This window comes from Neofelis nebulosa, chromosome 4 (genome assembly GCF_028018385.1).
Source record: "Neofelis nebulosa isolate mNeoNeb1 chromosome 4, mNeoNeb1.pri, whole genome shotgun sequence".
Taxonomy (NCBI): domain Eukaryota; kingdom Metazoa; phylum Chordata; class Mammalia; order Carnivora; family Felidae; genus Neofelis; species Neofelis nebulosa.
The window spans coordinates 25,455,563-25,474,393 of record NC_080785.1 but is presented as its reverse complement, the minus strand read 5'-3'; the positions used below and the strand labels follow the sequence as shown (position 1 = coordinate 25,474,393).

Sequence of the window (18,831 nt, the reverse complement as noted above, 5' to 3'; positions counted from 1 at the left end):
GGTCAAGAAGGATAACTTAAAGCCAGCAAAACAATCCAAAGCAAAAACTGAAGTGTGAGGCAAAGAGAACAAGTCAAACCTGATCAAGCAGTCAGTATAGCACACAGGGGGCTGTGGACTTGAAAAATGAGAGAACTCCTTCCTCAGCCTTTTATGAACTTCCAGCTTGGGTAGGAATTCATATCAGATCACAGACAGTCCAGTGTAGGCTGAAGAAGGTGAGTCACTTAGAGATGATACAGTAGCTGAAGACAACTAACTGAGCTTAAAGATTAAGCTAGATATCCTAAGACATTACTAATACCCAACCTGATTTAGTTTCTATAGGTTAACAAGAGCAAAAGCATGGACTTCAGATGGTTCTTTAAATGCAATGTGTGTGACCCAGCTGTAAAGGAAAGAGCCTAGAAAGAAATGAGTCACTGAAGGTGTGGTTGGGAGTAGAATGGAACCAGGAGGAACTTACAGGGTGAGAATGGATCTTGGTCCCTAAGTCATGCAGGCCAAGCTTCCACTCTATCCACCCCAAGTTTCAGTCAGCCAGGACCTGGATACTTCAGTGCTAAAGAGCTATCTTAGTAGATTTTAGATTACACAGATATGTGAGAGATTACGATCTTGAGGAAATTAAAATTGCTTAGTACTGAGACAAGTTAACGAAGTAAAAAAAAAATCTCTTTTTTTAAATACAAAGTTAGTTTCTTTGTATCGCTAAGCATATTTCTTTTTTTTTTTATTTTATTTTTTTTTTTATAAATTTTTTTTTTTCAACATTTTTTATTTATTTTGGGACAGAGAGAGACAGAGCATGAACGGGGGAGGGGCAGAGAGAGAGGGAGACACAGAATTGGAAACAGGCTCCAGGCTCCGAGCCATCAGCCCAGAGCCTGACGCGGGGCTCGAACTCACGGACCGCGAGATCGTGACCTGGCTGAAGTCGGACGCTTAACCGACTGCGCCACCCAGGCGCCCCTCGCTAAGCATATTTCTAAATCACTTCTAATTTAAATTAGCGGGTACTTTAAATTTATAGTACTTTCAAAATTTGCCTAAATAAAACATAACTCAGAAGGCAAATCTGCTGGGGACATTTAAAAAAAAAACATTTTACCCATTTCATGGACCCTTTCCTTTAGCTCTGATTGTAAAGAAATAGCAAACACAGAAAACAGATATGACCACAGTGCAAAAGAAAACAATTTCATTTTTAAATATTTACCTTCCACAGTTAAACACAGATTCTAAACAGGATCTTCTTGGAAAGGGATATTTTACAAGACAAAGCATTTATGAATGAACCAATTCTTACTTAATCAAATAAGACTATAATAAATTGAAGTAGTATAAAATAACCTTATTAATTTCAAATTCTGGATTTTTAAATTTTATTCAAATTTTATTTACCTAACATAGAGTGCAATATTGGTTTCAGGAGTAGAATTCAGTGATTCATCACTTGAATTCAATACCCAGCACTCATCACAACAAGTGCCCTTAGTACCCATCACCCATCTAGCCAACCTCCTACTCACCTCCTTTCATCGACCCTCAGTTTGTTCTCTATCATTAAGAACCTCTTGTGGTTTGTTTCCCTCTCTTCTCTTCCCTGGCCCCCCACAGTTCATCTGTTTTGTTTCTTTAATTCCACATATTAGTGAAATCATATGGGATTTGTCTTTCTCTGTAAATTCTGGATTTTAAAAACCTACAGCAAAGAATATAACTAAATGTGAAAAGCTATTATCTTCATTTCCAGGAGAAAGTGCAAAAGGAATTATTTCTCTATTAAAAGTAGCTAACAAAAACTCTTATACTACAAAAACTAACCATTCTCCTGTTACGCCAGAAATATATTATAAATACGGCTCCTGATAAGTAAAATTGTAGTTGTCTTTACTAAAGGAAAATCTGACTTATCAGTTACTTCTGTTAATGAAGGGCAACTATCAAAAGTAAAAAAAAAAACAAAAAACATCTTTGAGTAGGTTTACCACCTATTTAGGTAAACCTAAATAGGTTTACCAGCATCCAACATGAGCAAGGCATGTGTATACACTCAATACTTAACTAAATTAAATATAAATAAAAGCAATGCCATGAGGACTATAGATGAAAAGTCCAAGAAATAGACATTATAAAGTCAGAAAACCTTTTTTATTTTAGATTAAGGAACAATCTATTTCTTAGATCCTAAAATAAAGCAAATAGATGCCACTTCTCTTTACAATGACTTAAAAACAAGCACCTCAAAGAATTTATTAACACAAAACAAGTTATTACATATAAATTATCTTTTCCCTTGAATCTTAGAAATTTTTCATTAAAATAGTAAGCTTTAGAATAATAACAAAAGATATTCTAATCTTCTAAGTTTCCATCAGTTAGGTGTCCCATCAATCATGTGTGTTTGCTTATTTATATCTAACTCAACAGTCTACGACGTCAAAGAAGCCAAATCTACAAAAGGTGGATAAGTGGATTATAAGAATCAAAGCAACCTAAGATCTTACTGATAACACAGTTCTGACAGTTCTCACTTATGTATATGTAGTAAGCAACAACTATTTTAAAGCATTGGATTGCACCCACACAAGTACCCTTATTATACATGCAAATACTATAATAATCTAATAGAAAGAAAAGCTAAACACTTGTATCCGAAGATCCCAGGGCTGGAATAAGTATTTTTCCTATCTTGTGCTCTATTTAAGATATTGAAACTCCAGGGTTAGGCCAAAGAAGGGGAGTCACATAAAGAGTGATGATAAAGTAATTAACCTAAAATAAGTGACATCTCAGACGCTGTGAATAGTCTACTCTGCCAATGCTTTTAAAGACCCAGTAGAATTCACCTTTGAGAGTTTATAAAGAATATGCCAAAAAATAAAAATAAATCATTAAGAGGCACTTTACCAATAAAAATACCACATGTATTTCTTTAAACCATAATAAACAAGCTTATTTCCATATGAATATATAATACATAGTACTGAAAAAGAATCTAGATCAAGTCAATATTCACCCACTTTTTTAAAATATGGCAATTAAAAGTATTCTATAAAACCAATGTATACATTTTAATATTTAAAAAAAATTAATTCTAAGGATTTCTAGGTAGTTTTTAACTACTATGTGAAGATTGAAAAATACATCCTAAAACATTCATACCTGATCGAAAGCACTCAATTATTTGCTGAATACCAGATTTGGATGTCTGTAGTGGTTGCTGTAACAAAGGAGCATCTCCAGGTTCCAGGATATAAACTACATGGAAGACAAACACCCACCCCAATCCCCACAAAAAAGGGTTATTTAAATCATTTACTATTAAAGTAAAACAATGGTTTGCTACAATCATGTTAACGATAATCACACTTGTTCGTATATATTTCACCAGCATCTTTGTAAGGCAAAATGAAATAATGGGAAAAAATAAAATTACCCTCAATTCAAGGCTAAATTAAAGCTATGTAAGGCTTCAAACACAAAGATTTACTATTTTGGTATTACTTAGTACCTATTTGTCATGTCTGACTTTTTATTCCCCTTGAAGAAGAACTACTGTATTTAACCAAAATTCTAGGGCAATCATGGCCTAGCCACATCTCATAAACCATTCCAAAACCCTCTGGACAATCTAGTACAACTGTACGGGCAATTATGAGAGCAAAACTCAAAACCACTGCCTAAGGAAAGAACTAGTGAAGTGCACAATGATAGATGTTCAAAAATGTTCACTGCAGCACTCTGTAGCGCTGTAAATAATTCAGAAAAAAATTCAAATTTAAAAGTCTCTCAACAGGAACCAGACTAAATAAACTATGAAATATCCCTACAATGGAATCCTTCATGGCTGTTAGAAAGCATGAGCTAGATCTACATATACTAACAACAAAGAATGTCAGTAATAGATTAAGCAACAAAAACAGGTTGTGGAATATGATCTCACTCATATTAATGCGTATTTCAATAAATACAGAAAGAAATTTAACGTACATGTGTGTATGTACAGACGTTAATATAAACACAAAAAGTCTGGTGGGATACCAACAAAACAAGGGTTCTGTCGGCGGGTTTTACAGGGGTGATTTTCACTTTCTGTCTCATACTTCACTAGTGCTTCAGAGACTGCCTGGGCTTTTAGAAGAGTGCATGCTAGAAAAAACACATTTCTATAATGAGTAAAAATAATATTTCCACTTTAAAAATAAATTTTTTCATTTTCATATACAAAGGTCTCTTCCAAAATTCTCAGGCTCACAGTGTAATTATGTAATAAATTAGATTATGATAGAAAGTAACTGCGAAGGAAAACTGAGTTTTCCCATCAGATACCAAATAAAGACATGATTGTGGCACAAAAAACCAGCCACTTTAATTAACTCTTTTTTCAGTATGTTATAATGTTCTACTCAACTATTACCATCTTTTTTTTTTTTTTTTTTTTTTTTTTTTCAACATTTTTTATTTATTTTTGGGACAGAGAGAGACATAGCATGAACGGGGGAGGGGCAGAGAGAGAGGGAGACACAGAATCGGAAACAGGCTCCAGGCTCCGAGCCATCAGCCCAGAGCCTGACGCGGGGCTCGAACTCACGGACCGCGAGATCGTGACCTGGCTGAAGTGGGACGCTTAACCGACTGCGCCACCCAGGCGCCCCTCAACTATTACCATCTTAAACCCAGGATCGTCCAGTCTGTGGGAAAATTAAGAGGGAAAACAATGATGTATGCTGCTACTGCTTCAGGACCTGGTCTTGGACAGCATTTAGCTTTCTGATAAGGGGGCTAAAGCTTGCTGTGCTCTGTATATACACACAGCCTTAGATTCTCTTTAAGTCTTCAAGTCTGGTGCTCAGTGGTCACCAAACGGGAGGGACTATGTCTCAGGACTAAGTGATTTTATTAAGTACAACTTTCCCAATTTTAAGAGATATTCTAGGAGTATTTTAAATGAATAACATGCACACACCCACAATTCACTCTGAGAACACTGATGTTGGTACTACCTGCAGTGATTAAGAATATAAAGACTCTAGACTTGGACTTACTGCACCGAATTTTTTTTCCTGACATTTATTAGATACAACTAAGGCAAATTAAACTCTCTGATCTCTTTTTCATCTCTAAAATGGGGATAATAAAAGTACCCAAATCACAGGGTTTTACGAGGATTAAATGAGTTAATGCAAGTAAACTAGTTAACTGGTTAAAACAAAGCCTATGTTATAGTAAGTGCTCAATAAATATTCTATCACCACCACCACGACCAACATCAGCATGTACAAATCAACTGCTTTCTGACACAAAAAACTGAAAAATTGTCTCCAAAATCTAAGAGAAGGAGAATTCAACCCCTTAAAGATACAAGAGCAGAAGTTTGTAAATAAATCGATGATACCATTTATTGGGGTTAGATGAATCTCTTTTCACTATTGGTACATTATAATATGTGACAAAAGTTTACAAAAAAACAGTAGTTAACTGCAAAAAGAGGGTAAAAATTTTATAATTGTAAAGAATCAAAAGCATCAAGGCTTGGCTCTATAAGTGACAAGAAATCTGGAAAGGGACAATAAAAAAACAGTAATGAATAAGGAAGGGATAAGGGGAAGAAATGATAACTCGTCCTGAGAGTCCCCTTTCCTCATTTAAAAATGCTCCAGAAAACTTTCTATAATACATCATCTTCCACTTCCACATGACAACATCTGATTTCAAAGCCAGAGCAAAATTTTGTTACCTAATCACCTTCAGAACACTGCTACCACGAGACACATCAACATGTGTGTAAGAACCCCAGGGTTAGCTTACTTATCCACAGATACATCCACTTAATATACAGATCTCTGCAGTTCCCATTGTAAAAAAAAACAAAACCAAACAAACAAAAAACTTCTTCACTTGAAAATACACTCTCAACCCTAAAAAAATTTATGTATTAGTACTTTATAGAAGTTTCCTTTCATATATCCCATCATCCCTCCCAAGATCAGTTTACATGACCATTAGGAAAAAAACCATCATCACCCTCCAATCAAAACACCCAAACACTCAGAAGTTAACATCTGTCTTTACATCCTTCCAAGAACACATTTCCCAGAATCAAATACCTACTTTTGCAACAGTCTCTCCTAGCTTAAAACGAGTGCTTTAAAAGATCTTTCATGTGGCATTTACTTACAAACAATAGAGCACAGGGAAGTAGCTGGAGGGTGGAGAAGGGAACTGCGGAGAAGGGGAGAATACAGGACGAAAAGATATTGTCCATGTGTTAATAACTGATGGGAGTTGTGTGTCGGTTATATCAGGTTCCTTATACCATTCTCTCTACTTCTGAATGTTTGAAAATTTCTGTCAGGAACATTCTTAAAACATAACTAAAAAAGTACTTCACATATACTGACAGGCTTATAACACCACCCTTCACTACAAATTGACCATCCTCTCAAGGCCTCCTCAGGAACACAGTGCTCCCATCCAGGAACCCTCCCCCACCCCCCCCCATTCATAATTCAAGAGAACAGACCTCTGGTAATTGGCCATTAGAAGAATTTCTCAAACACCATATTATCTTGGTGTGCCTTCAGAAGGCATCTTCTTTCAAAAACTAGCACATCATAACATATTCCTCTTGGTACTGGAAATATCCTCCCACTCAGCACATAACTTCCTCTGAAATAATGACAATTAACTACTCTATAGGTTAACAAACTTTTAGCTTTCCACCAAAGTAGTCTTTGGAAAGTGTTTAATTCTAGCTAAGAAAGCAAAGAGACACTAACTACTTTTGACCTGGTCACTGAAAAAGTTTCTCACAGAAGAAAGTTTAACTTTTAAAATTAATGCAACTTAGATGATTTGTTAATGAGGGAGAAAAAGCAAAGAGGTTCCAATACATATTAAAAAGTTCAACTGTGAAAAACATCTTTAAAAAGACACTGAAGTCTCTAGGAAACTTTAATTATCAGAATACACTAAATAAGGTACAGCCACAAATTATCTTATTTACTTTATCTCCATCTCTTCCCACTCAAAAGTTCTATAAGGGAATGACCTTATCTGTTTTGTTCGCCACTTACATCCCCATTGCCTTGGACAGTACCTAGCACCTAACAGGTGCTCAATAATAACTTGTCAAAGAAATAAACAAAATAAACACATAAACTTCTTCCTAAATAAGAAGCTTTAACAAAATGATTTCATTAACTAATTCAACTTAAATGACTTGAAATGTTTTCAAAAAAAAAAAAAAAAACACAAAAAACAAAAACAAAAAAAACCCCAAAACTAGAATAAAAGGTCAGTAGAACACAATTATAAAAGGCATTCACAGCCTTCTACTTCAAAACTAGCAAACTCCAATATTTAGTAAAACATAAATGACACACAAAATATGCAGTATGGAAGGGTGCCGAAAATTACATAGGTCAGGGACAGTTGAACAGAAACTGGGTCCTATCCTGGGACTATTTTATTAGCAGAAGTTATTACTGATTTCCAGCCAGCCAGTGGGGGGGATGGGTCACAGCAAATTTTATTCTCATGTGTACCAAAGTTTTCTGAAAATGGGAGTTCTTCCTCTTTACCACTACCATTTTTTTCCCATTAGTCAAAAAAGTTCACTACTTGAAATGAAGTCTACTGTGATATAGGACCAAATACACTAGAGCGGTTAAAATACTCCAACAAAAAACAAGCACAAGTGTAAAAAGTTCTAATACCTTTTAGGTCAAAAATAATGATAAACACCTGCCTTTAAACTAGAAGAGCCTCTGTCTGGTCTGGTCACATATGTATTCAATGATTCCCTTGTAAGTTGTACCTCTATATGTTTGTGACAAAACACATCAAACTTCTAACAACTAGAAAAACTTAACAGTTTATATGCTCCATTTATCAAAGTTTTCTAATATTCTTCATGAGACTCAAAAAAAGGAACTTTTTCATTCCATAAATCCAACTAAAAACAGTTCCACTGAGTACACTATCCTATGGATCCTTAAGTAAAAACACTTATGTATTCTACCTAAAAAATCAGTTTTTTTAATTCTGCCATACACTGTGTTCTGTCCAAAAAAATTTTTAAAGGCTGCAGTGAGCAAAGAGCGGATTCTTCCAACAAGTTGAGTTTAACAAACTTTTCAGCCCAAACTAAACTCATTTTTTGGCTCTAACCGCTATTCCCTGATAAAAATGCATGAGAAACTTTAACTTTCAAAAGTTTAAATGAATCCACTTTCACGAAGACAAATGCTAGCATTCTATTACCTATTTTCTCCTTTCTCTTCAGTTTTAAACATTCAAAGGTCAAGGGGGTATACTACTAACTGCAGGCTGCCTTGAAAGCAGGAAAAGGGACTGAGTGATTGATCTTGTGGAAAAGATTTAAGGTGACACTTGCAGTACTTTTTTTAAGGGATCAAGCAGGGGAAACCTCTTGTTTGTACAAGCTTTTGGTTTCATAACTAGTTTTATGCTGGGGAAAATTATAGCCTGCTTCTTTAGAAATGACTTCTCGGGCAGGAAGGAAACACAAGGCAAAGTGACCCTGACGGAGGGCAAAGTGACTGGAGAAGAAAGGAGTATACCTGGTTCACAGCATCCGTGATGATGGTGGTCAGTCTGACAGTATTTGTCCCTTAAAGGCATTTTCAGTGGGCGAGACCTACTTTCCTTTCACTGTAAGAAGCTCTTCATTGCGGCTTGGCTGTTGAAAGAAGCACAAACCCGTCACTCACCCTGAACTTCCTGGGGGGGCTCTGGTTCTATTTTCCAGATACGTTCCCTCCACCCGCGCGCTCCGTTTTCCCTCCACGGACCCGCACCTTCCTCTAGAGCTGAAAAAGAAACATGCACGAAGGCTTCTCCAGCCCAAGCTCCCGTACAGGTTCACCGCCCTACCCGGAAACGCAGCCCGGGGCGCGCAGCGCAAGGCGAGGGCCTGGCCGGCTGCGCGGGCGGCAGCGGCCTCGCCGGCCCGGGCGGGCGCGCGCGGAGACGGAGGCGCGGAGCGCGGCGGGCACGGCCGGCGCCGGGGCCCGCGGGGCGGCGGGCGCGGCGACAGGGGCGGCCGAGGTGCGACTCCCGCCGGAGGCCGGCCCTCGCCGCGCTCTCCCGCCACGCACGTGCGTTGGGGTCTCTCCGGCGGAGCCCCCGTCCCCATAACCAAGTGCGCCCAACTTACTTAACTCCTAGGGCGGGCCGGCGGGCAGGCGGAAGGAAGGAAGGCAGGCCGGGCAGCCGCGGGGACAGCCTGGCGTGGGAGGCGGCTTCGGGCCCCACCTGGCGCAGCCTCGGCGGACCACGCGAAGGGAACCGGGGTTCGGGCCCGACGCGCTCCCAAAGAGTCCCCGCCGGCGCTGACGCGGAAGCGCCACAGCTCACCACGTCCCTCCGCGGCCCGAGGCGACGGCGACGGAGGCGGCGGCTCACGGCGTCCCTCCGCGCTGTGGAGCTGGGCGGGCGGGTGGCGCGCGGGCGCAGGCAGTTGACAGGAGGAACCGCCCCGCAGAAGCCGCAGCCGCCACCGAAGGAGCCGGAACCACGGCGGGCAGGACCTGGGCGCCCCTCGCCGGGGCAACGGCTGCCGCCGGAGCCCGGCTCCCCCCAGCGCCGCTCCACCTGCAACGGTCCCTCAGGCTTTTGGAGAGGGCGGGGAAGAATGGGGGTCCCCCCCACCTTGGGCCTTTTTTGGTAGTAGTTGTTGTTTCAGGAAACTTTATTAAGTCAGTCTCTCTCTCTCTCTCCGTCTCCCCCTCCCCGAAGAGCCTGAGCTACCGCCGCGGAGCGGGTAGGAAGGGGGGAAGCAGAGACTCCCGCAGCGACAGGGAGCGACTGACTGACCCCGGACGGAGATGGGGCGAGGGCAGGAAGTGACAAGCTCTCCGAGTGGGTGGGGGGAGTGTGGCCGGCACGCCCGGGAGCGCCGCGCGCATGCGCCCGGCCGGGCGCCCGGGCCTGTGGGGAGGCTACGCGCCGCGGCCGGGCCAGGCGAGGGAACCTTGGCCGGTGGCTCTCGGGCCGCGACCGGCGTCCCGGGCCGGCCCCTCGTACGCGCGTCCTCCTGCGGGCCGACGGAGAGCCGAAGCCCCGGGTCGTTTTGTGCCCGGGAGACGGACGGGCTGATGGGCGACCAAACTGTTGCTCTCGCTTTTCTCCTTTGAGTGGAACGAAACCTGGGAGGGTTGGAAAAGCACGGGAATGAACTGTAGGGAAAGGTTGGCAAATGGGTGAGCCGTAACGTAGTGGTGACTCCGAAAAGATTGTCAGCACACTTATAAAATGGTAAAAGTCGATTTAAAAAAAAAAAAACCCAACAATTTTGGAAGCGTGCCTCCCAGAACTCGGTGGTTTTCATCAGGTCTTTGGGAGGAAAACTAGTGGTGGAGGATAGGCATGGACTGCAGCGGCACTGCGCTTCTGGGACCTGAAGGCGAAGGTGCGTCACATGGGCAGTATGCACTTTCCCTCCTCTTCGGCGCCCGCGTCCTGCTCGGAAAATCCCCGAAGATCGAGGTCGCCTGTCAAATTCCGCAAACCCGTGTGGCCGCCTCTTGGGGCAGGAGAGGCTGCCTCCTCACCGCCCAGAACGGAATTCTGGTTCTCCTAGCAAATACGTGTCCACCGACGGTCGGGAAATTTGAAGGGAGAAAAAAGCCCATTCGCATTGTTAGCTCCTCGCGCCGACATTGTCGGTTTGCTGGGTCCTGAAAGAGCAGTTTAGCAGTAGGTAGGCTCAGTGTGTATTTTGGAAGAGCAAAATGTGGCTGAAATCTGTTTTCAAAATGCATAGGGAAGTTTGTGGTCGGTCCAGTAATTAATTGATAAACTTGTTATTGTAAAAATACTGAACGGAGCATCTGCATAGGTCTTGAGCGATTGTAGCAGCTTGATTATAGGGGTGACAGGAAAAGGAAGGAAAGCGATCCACCTTTTTAAAGGAATTCCAGGTACTGGACATTTACACACCAGTCACATGAGTGTTATGTTGGATCATTTTTTTCTGTGCCATTGTCAAGAAGCATCACACAACGTCAAACTAAAATGTAATGCCACAACTTATATGTAAAAGAAATTATGGTACGTCCATGTGACAGTGTTTGTTATGCAGCCAATAAAAATCATTTTGTGTAATATTTAATTGTATCCAGTATACTTAAGCGTATCGAAAAAAATGTGACACCTGAACAGTAATTTTTAACATTGGAGTTCTTTGGTAAAATTTAAGGTGAAATATTTTCATTTTCAGAGGATCTTTTCCTACTTTTATAAGCACACTTAGCACAAGTTAAAAAATGAATATACAATTTTAAGTTGCCATAAACCTGAAAAGTCACTGCTTCAGATATGTGAGTTCTAAATGTTTGCTGCCCACATATGAGTAAAAGAATGGTTAGCTTCCTGAGTAACCTAGAGGGTAACCCTGGTACTAGAGGGTTCCCAAAACTGCTTGCTAATAGAATAAATTTTATTTTTTTATTTTTTTTAACGTTTATTTATTTTTGAGACAGACAGAGCATGAATGGGGGAGGGTCAGAGAGAGGGAGACACAGAATCTGAAACAGGCTCCAGGCTCTGAGCTGTCAGCACAGGGGCCCGATGCGGGGCTCGAACTCACAGACCGCGAGATTGTGACCTGAGCCGAAGTCGGCGCTCAACCGACTGAGCCACCCAGGCGCCCCAGCTAATAGAATAAATTTTAAGCAATTTTTGAGAAATTAGAATTATAGACATGGTTGGAATGTTTGTGTGGGTAAAATATTGAACACTGGGTAAAAGATTGAACACTGAATTATAGAATTTTAAATATAAAAAGAAACCATGGAAATTATCTTGTAAACCTTATTTTGTAAGTGAGAAAACAGAGATTAACTGATTTGCTGAAGGTAACAGAGTAACAGAGCCTTCTGTAACAATACTAGTATCCGACATTTATTAATTAGTGTATTAAGCTCAAGAATAACTCACTTAATCCTATCAACAATTCAATGAGATTTGTTATCCTTTCATTCTACAGGTAGGGAAACCGAGGCAAAAACATACAGCTGACAGACAACTGAGCCAGCATTTGAACCCAAGCAGTATGGCTCTGAAATTCATGACCTTAGCCTTTATGCTGTATTGCCTATTCTGTGTTGTCTACACTATATCATAGCCATTTTTTTTTTAATGTTTATTCCCAAGAGAGCAAGCGGGGAGTGGCAGAGAGAGAGGGAGCAGCGAATCCTAGGCAGGCTCCATGAGGTCAGTGCAGAGCCTGGTGTGGGGCTCAAACTGATAAACCATGAGATCATGACCTGAGCTGAAATCAAGAGTTGGACGTTTAACTGACTGAGCCACCCAGGCGCCCCTCCACATCATAGCCATTTTTGGATCACACTGTATGTGAAAGATGAGCTAGTAGATCCTGTCAGTTGTGAAATGTATTAAAATGCTATGTACAAGTTTATGAAGTGGAAATGGAGTTGCTAAATCACAAGAATTTAACTGAAATTTCACAGGGCTCTAGAGCTTAGACTTTGGACATCTAGAATTATCATCCTACCTCTAAAACGACTCTGCACAAATCATCCCAGAAAAAGTATCTGTCTTCCCCTTTCCTTGTTCACTGCAACAACCTACATGACACATTATTACAGCTTTAAGGAACTTTTTGATCTCTAAAGTCTGGAAGTACATCCCAATGATTAACCCAAGACCATTTTATGGTTTAAAATTATTGTCTCATCTTCAAGGCAGGAAAATTCTACCGTAAATCCACACACACACGCACACACACGTACACATTATTACTGCATAAGAAACCACCCTAGAAATAGTTCTTTAAAACCATTTTATGTACTCTCAATTCTATAGATCAGTGATTTCGACTGGCCTTGTCTGGGATCATGCATATAGTCATCTGGCATCTTAACTGGGCACACTCCTGACTGGTTGTTGGTATTGACTATTGTCTGTACTTACCCCCTAGCCTTTCTTCCTCGAGATTAGCCTGGGCTTCTTCATATCTAGGCAGCATGTCAGGCAGGTACAAACAGGAAGCTATAAGACCTCTTGCAGAAGTTACATGATCTCACTTCTACCACATTCTATTAGTCAAAGTAGATCAAAAGGACAGCAGAGAGTCCCCTCTTGATGGGAAGAACAGCAAAGTCCCATTTCAAAAGGACATGCATATAGGAATGGGAGAATTATTGTGATGATCTTTGTATACACTCACAGATCATTTCAAGAATGATACTGGCTAAAGCTGCTGAATTTTTTTAATGCTGTATGATTCCTTTAAGAATAGCAACACAAGGGGTACGTGGGTGGCTCAGTCGGTTAAGTGTCTGACTTCAGCCTCAGGTCATGATTTCGTGGTGCGTGAGTTCGAGCCCCGCGTCAGGCTCTGTGCTGACAGCTCAGAGCCTGGAGCCTGCTTCAGATTCTGTGATTCCTTCTCTCTCTGCCCCTCTGTCTCTCTCTCTCAAAAATAAACATTTAAAAAAACAAAGAATAGCAAAACAAGGAGACAGTAATCAAATGTATTCTTTAGGTGGGCCAATTTGGTGGCCCTGTGTAGATAAACTTTGATGATTCCTCAACTTCTCTAAGTGGACTTCTTTTTTGATCATTTTGTTACTTTTTCAAAGGTTTTTCCATCTGTTTCAAACATCCCACTAAATCACAGCATAAAAACCTAACACCAAGTAAGAGCAATTATGGTTCCTATAGAACCTTTACTCTGGTCCAAATTTTGCTAGCTTTCCTAATGATGTGTCATTTTACAATACAAATAAGTTCATAATTAGGTACAAATCAAATTTTGAGCCAAAATAGAGACTAAGTTTAAAAACAGTCATGGAAAAATTGATTTGGAGGGAGGAATATTAAACAATTGATTATCAACTATATAGAATTTAACACCTAAGTGTTGGGCCAGCAACATAATATGAAAAAAGAAGGTAATGCTTTTCCTAAGATGTTTATTTTAAGGAGAGGAAGGAGTAGGTTATACCTGGGTTGCTGCCCTGGAGATAAGTTGCCTACCAGAAAGTCTCTGACATGGACTTGTATCTTTCATTCCTGGCACTAATGCACATTTAGGTCTCGCTAGCCAGGTGACATAATGCATGCACCATGCTGCCTCGTGGGCACCAAACCATCCTTGACAAACAAGTCTGCCATTCAAATGCGTTTCAGATAGCATTTAAGTGAATCCCATTTTTAAAAACTGCTTTTTGTTATAATGGAGTTTGTTTATAAGTCTGTGTTGTAATCTAATAATAATAGCTAATGACAATTTTGTCACTTTTTGAACTCAGACAATGTGCTAAGTGCTTTCTAGTTTTTCGCTGAATCCTTAACAAAGATCCTGGGTTAGATATTATCCCATTTTACATAAAGAGAAACAGATAATTAGTGTCTGAGCCAAGATTTAAATATAGGTATGAGTCCAGGTCCTATGCTTCAAGTTACATATATGCTAATTATTACTAAAATTTTCTCTCCAGGTCAGACCTGTCCCTGGAGCCTCTCTAAACTCTATTTCTAACTACCCGGGAGACAGACCATCTAAATTTCCCCCAGCATCTCAAAATTAACAAGACCAAAACCGAACTTCTCACCAAACTGCTCTTCCTCTTCCAAATTTTAATCAACATCCTATCCATTTAGGCTCTCAAGACAGAAGCCTTGGAGTCATAAAGAAGATCACATGCACAAATACAAAGTAATGAAAGTTACTTGTATACAGGTTTCTTATCTTGCTTATTCCCAATGTCTAACCCAGCACCATAAACAATTGGTAATACCTCAGAAAGGTCAAGCAAATACAGTTTCCTATCTCCATATGCACCACCCATTCTCTAGTCTAAAACCTCATCTCCGAACCATTGCAATAACTACCGCCATGGTCTCCCTACTGGCCATCTCTCTCTCCTTCAATTATTCCACATTATCAACAGAATCGTGGTCCAAACAAATCTAGTACTACTCTCCAATTTAAAATCCCCGTTGACTGCCAATTTTCTACAAGGAGTCAAATCTTAACAAGAAGCATGAAAACTGCATGCACTTTGGGGTCAAAAAAATCTGGATTTTAGTTAACCTTACCCATCATTCATGGGTTTTGTGTCTGTAGGCTAGTGAGAACCTCTTTTGAGCCTCAGTTTCTTCAGGTGTATGCTATTTTCAGTGCAGTGAGAAATCAGTTAATGAATAAAGCACCCAGCAGGATCGGGAATACAGTACAGATATAATAATAATAAATACTCGTTATTATACCTGGCCCGCCCACAACTTCATAACTTTATGCTCTAAACACACTGTATTTCTCACCCTTTTCAGAAATCAACAAAGCAAAAAGTAGTTAAACTGGGTGGGGAAGGAGTGTAGGACACAAGGGAATTTTAGAGATGATAGAGGTGTCAGTTGTGTGCACATATCCATTTATTAAAGCAACTATTAAAATAATAGAATAGTATAGGGCACCTGAGTGGCTCAGTTGGTTAAGGGTCCAACTTCAGCTCAGGTCATGATCTTGCAGTTCTTGAGCTCGAGCCCCGCAGTGGGCTCTGCCCTGACAGCTCGGAGCCTCGAACCTGCTTCGGATTCTGTGTCTCCCTCTCTCTCTGCCCCTCACCCACTTACACTCTGTTTCTCTCTCTCAAAAATATATATACATTAAAAAAAATTTTTAGGGGCGCCTGGGTGGCGCAGTCGGTTAAGCGTCCGACTTCAGCCAGGTCACGATCTCGCGGTCCGTGAGTTCGAGCCCCGCGTCAGGCTCTGGGCTGATGGCTCGGAGCCTGGAGCCTGTTTCCGATTCTGTCTCCCTCTCTCTCTGCCCCTCCCCTGTTCATGCTTTGTCTCTCTCTGTCCCAAAAATAAATTAAAAAAAAAAAATTTAAATAATAGTAGTTACCTTTGGGGGGAAGGAGAAGGTTGGCAAAGGGTACCAATTTGGGCGTTACTGGCCATTTTATAGATGTTTACCTCAATGATCATTACATATATATTTGCTTTATAATAATTCAGTAAGCTGATAGTTTCATGCATTTTTGTAAATGTGTATAATATTTCGCAATAAAAATATTTTTTAAAGTAGCTGACCTAGGTTTCAATGCCTGTGAACTACACTTAGAAATCAGAAATTAGAAACGATTATTGGACTGGCTTTGTGCCTTTGCACATGCTACTCCTTATGCCTGGAAATATGTTTTCTCTCCATCTAGAAAACTCTTACTCCTCCTTCAAGACCCACTTCGGATGTCATTCCTTCCATGAAACCAGTTTCCACGGATAAATAATTGCTCCACATTACTTCTCCTGTGGTACACCATTCTGATTAAATATCTGATTCTCACATCATTTAGAATTCATCAAGAACACAGACCATAACTTACTCCTCTTTGTTTTGCCATCATCTAGCACACTACTGTCACATGATAAGCAACCATTAAAAGTTACTGGATGCACTTGAGTGATTGGATTAGCAATAAATACAATAAGAAAAAATTAGTGGGGAAAATCAATTTTAGGAGTTTGGTTTAGTAAGGCCCTTGGCCTAAAAGGACACTCATTTCCAATGTAGAGAACAATCATACAAGGACAATTAAAGGAACTCCTATTGTATACTGTGTACTAATGCTGTAGAATATGTAGCATATTGATACTTGAAACTATTAACCATTCATCATGTAAAACCATTCATGACTTTGTTTTTGTTTTTTTGAGGGGTGGTGGCTGTTATGTTTAGATTTTTTTTAGTTTTAATTTTGAAATAATTTCAAATTTAGGCACAAATTGCAAGAATACAAAGTTCATCGATTTTTAATATTTTCTCATATTTGTTTTCTTTCTCTTTCTCTATGCACATATTTGATTTTTGAGCCATCCAAGAGTAGGTTGCCTACATCATGCCCCTTCACATCCCTTATTACTTCGGGGTGTATTTTCTAAAATGAAGGATATTATCTTACATAACCACAGTACAGTTATCAAATTTAGGAAATTTAACATGATAAATTTGATTTTATTTAAATTTGATTTGATTTGATCTGATTAAACATGATTTGGGGAGCCTGGCTGGTTTAGTCAGTGGAGCATACGACTCTTGATCTCGGGGTCATGAGTCAGAGCTCTATGTTGGGCATACAGCCTACTGAAAACACACACACACACACACACACACACACACACACACACTCATGATTTGATACAATACAGCTGACCCTTGAGCAATACAGGTTTGAACTGCATGGGTCCACTTATACATGACTTTTTTCAATAACACAATATAGTACTATATATGTATTTTCCCTCATGATTTTCTTAACATTTTCTTTTCGCTAGCTTATTTTATTGTAAGAATAGAGTATGTAATACAGATGACACTCAAAACATGTGTTAATTGATGGCTTATGCTATTGATAAGTCTTCTGGTCAACATGCAACGAGTAATGTTTTGGGGGAGCCAAAAGTTATATGTGGATTTTTAACTGTGAGGGGTAAGTGGGGGTCAGCACCCCTAACTCCTGAGTTGCTCAAGGGACAACTATACTTTAATTACATCCATAGTTATTACTATATATGATATTTATATTATATTGTTATATTATTATAACTATGTCAATTATCCTGATAATGCCTTTTGTGAATCTTTTTTATTTGCTCCAATATAAAACCCAATCCAAAACCACATACTGCATTTAGTTCTATCTCTTTACTTCCCTTCAACCTGGAACCATTCTTCAGTCTTTGTCTTTCATGACAACCACATTTTGATGAATATAGGCCAGTTGTTTTATAGAAAGAGTCAGTTGGGGATTGTCTGATGTTTCTTCATGATTAGATTAAGGTTTTATATATTTTGAATGGAATACAACATAAGGGATGTGGTGTCTTTCTCCTGCGTATCACAACCAGAAGCATGTGATATCTGTTTGATATTAATCTTCATCACTGGTTTAAGTGGTCGTTCAGTTTCTCCACTATACAGTTCTATTTTTGTTATGAATAAGTAATTTGTGAAGATATAGCAATGGTTTTATTATAGAGACTCCTTTTAACCAGTATTCTTGAGAATTCTATGTAGGTTTTAGAAATTATCAAAACAAAAGTAAAAGAATAAAAGTTAATTGAATTGAATCTTTATTTCTAACTTATAATTAAAAACTAATAATCAATTGTGTAACTGGAAACTGTTTTTCTGGTTTACTCTTACGTTATATGAAGTTGAAAAAAAAGTTTATAATTATCCTGTGAACTAATTTATTATTGGAAAATCCATTCAACCAACATTTACTGAGTATCTGTTATATTTCAAACATCCTGCCAAACTGAGAATATATAGTAAGACAAGTTTTCTTCCCTGTAGTCAAAATTTACTTAGTGCCTATACACTAGGTCCTACGAATGCATCCATGAATAATTTAGGACGTTTTTATCCTCTTCCAGTTTCTAGTCTAATTATTGAGGTTCCCAATCTAATTTTTTTTAACGTTTATTTATTTTTGAGACAGAGAGAGATAGAGCATGAACGGGGGAGGGCCAGAGAGAGAGGGAGACACAGAATCCGAAACAGGCTCCAGGCTCTGAGCTGTCATCACAGAGCCCGACGCGGGGCTCGAACCCACGAACTGTGAGACCGTGACCTGAGCTGAAGTCAGACGCTTAGCCGACTGAGCCACCCAGGCACCTTGAGGTTCCCAATCTAAATGATAACATGTAAAAAAGTATTTTATTTCATAATAATCACATATGACAAGCACAGAAGAGATGATTGAAACCCTGGAATTATAAGGTGTCATACACAACAGGGGGACAAGGCAAGGGAGCATTTGC

The 18,831-nt window shown here is 39.8% G+C and overlaps 1 protein-coding gene across 12 annotated transcripts in view; it reads right to left on the bottom strand.

Moving 5' to 3' along the window:
• ZNF800 (zinc finger protein 800) overlaps positions 1–18,831 on the bottom strand; it is a 188,101-nt gene that overhangs the window by 42,031 nt on the left and 127,239 nt on the right. For 5 of the 12 annotated variants that reach the window (XM_058724399.1, XM_058724402.1, XM_058724400.1 and 2 more), the window contains 2 exons: positions 8,592–8,710; positions 3,169–3,264 (listed from right to left, as the gene is read on the bottom strand). In XM_058724399.1, the coding sequence (XP_058580382.1) occupies positions 3,169–3,264; positions 8,592–8,652 (157 nt within the window). In that variant the 5' untranslated portion in view covers positions 8,653–8,710. Of the gene's footprint in view, positions 1–3,168; positions 3,265–8,591; positions 8,711–8,828; positions 8,923–9,187; positions 9,329–9,387; positions 9,497–18,831 lie in introns of those variants that run through there. The other 7 variants (XM_058724398.1, XM_058724410.1, XM_058724409.1 and 4 more) reach the window with 4 other exon arrangements.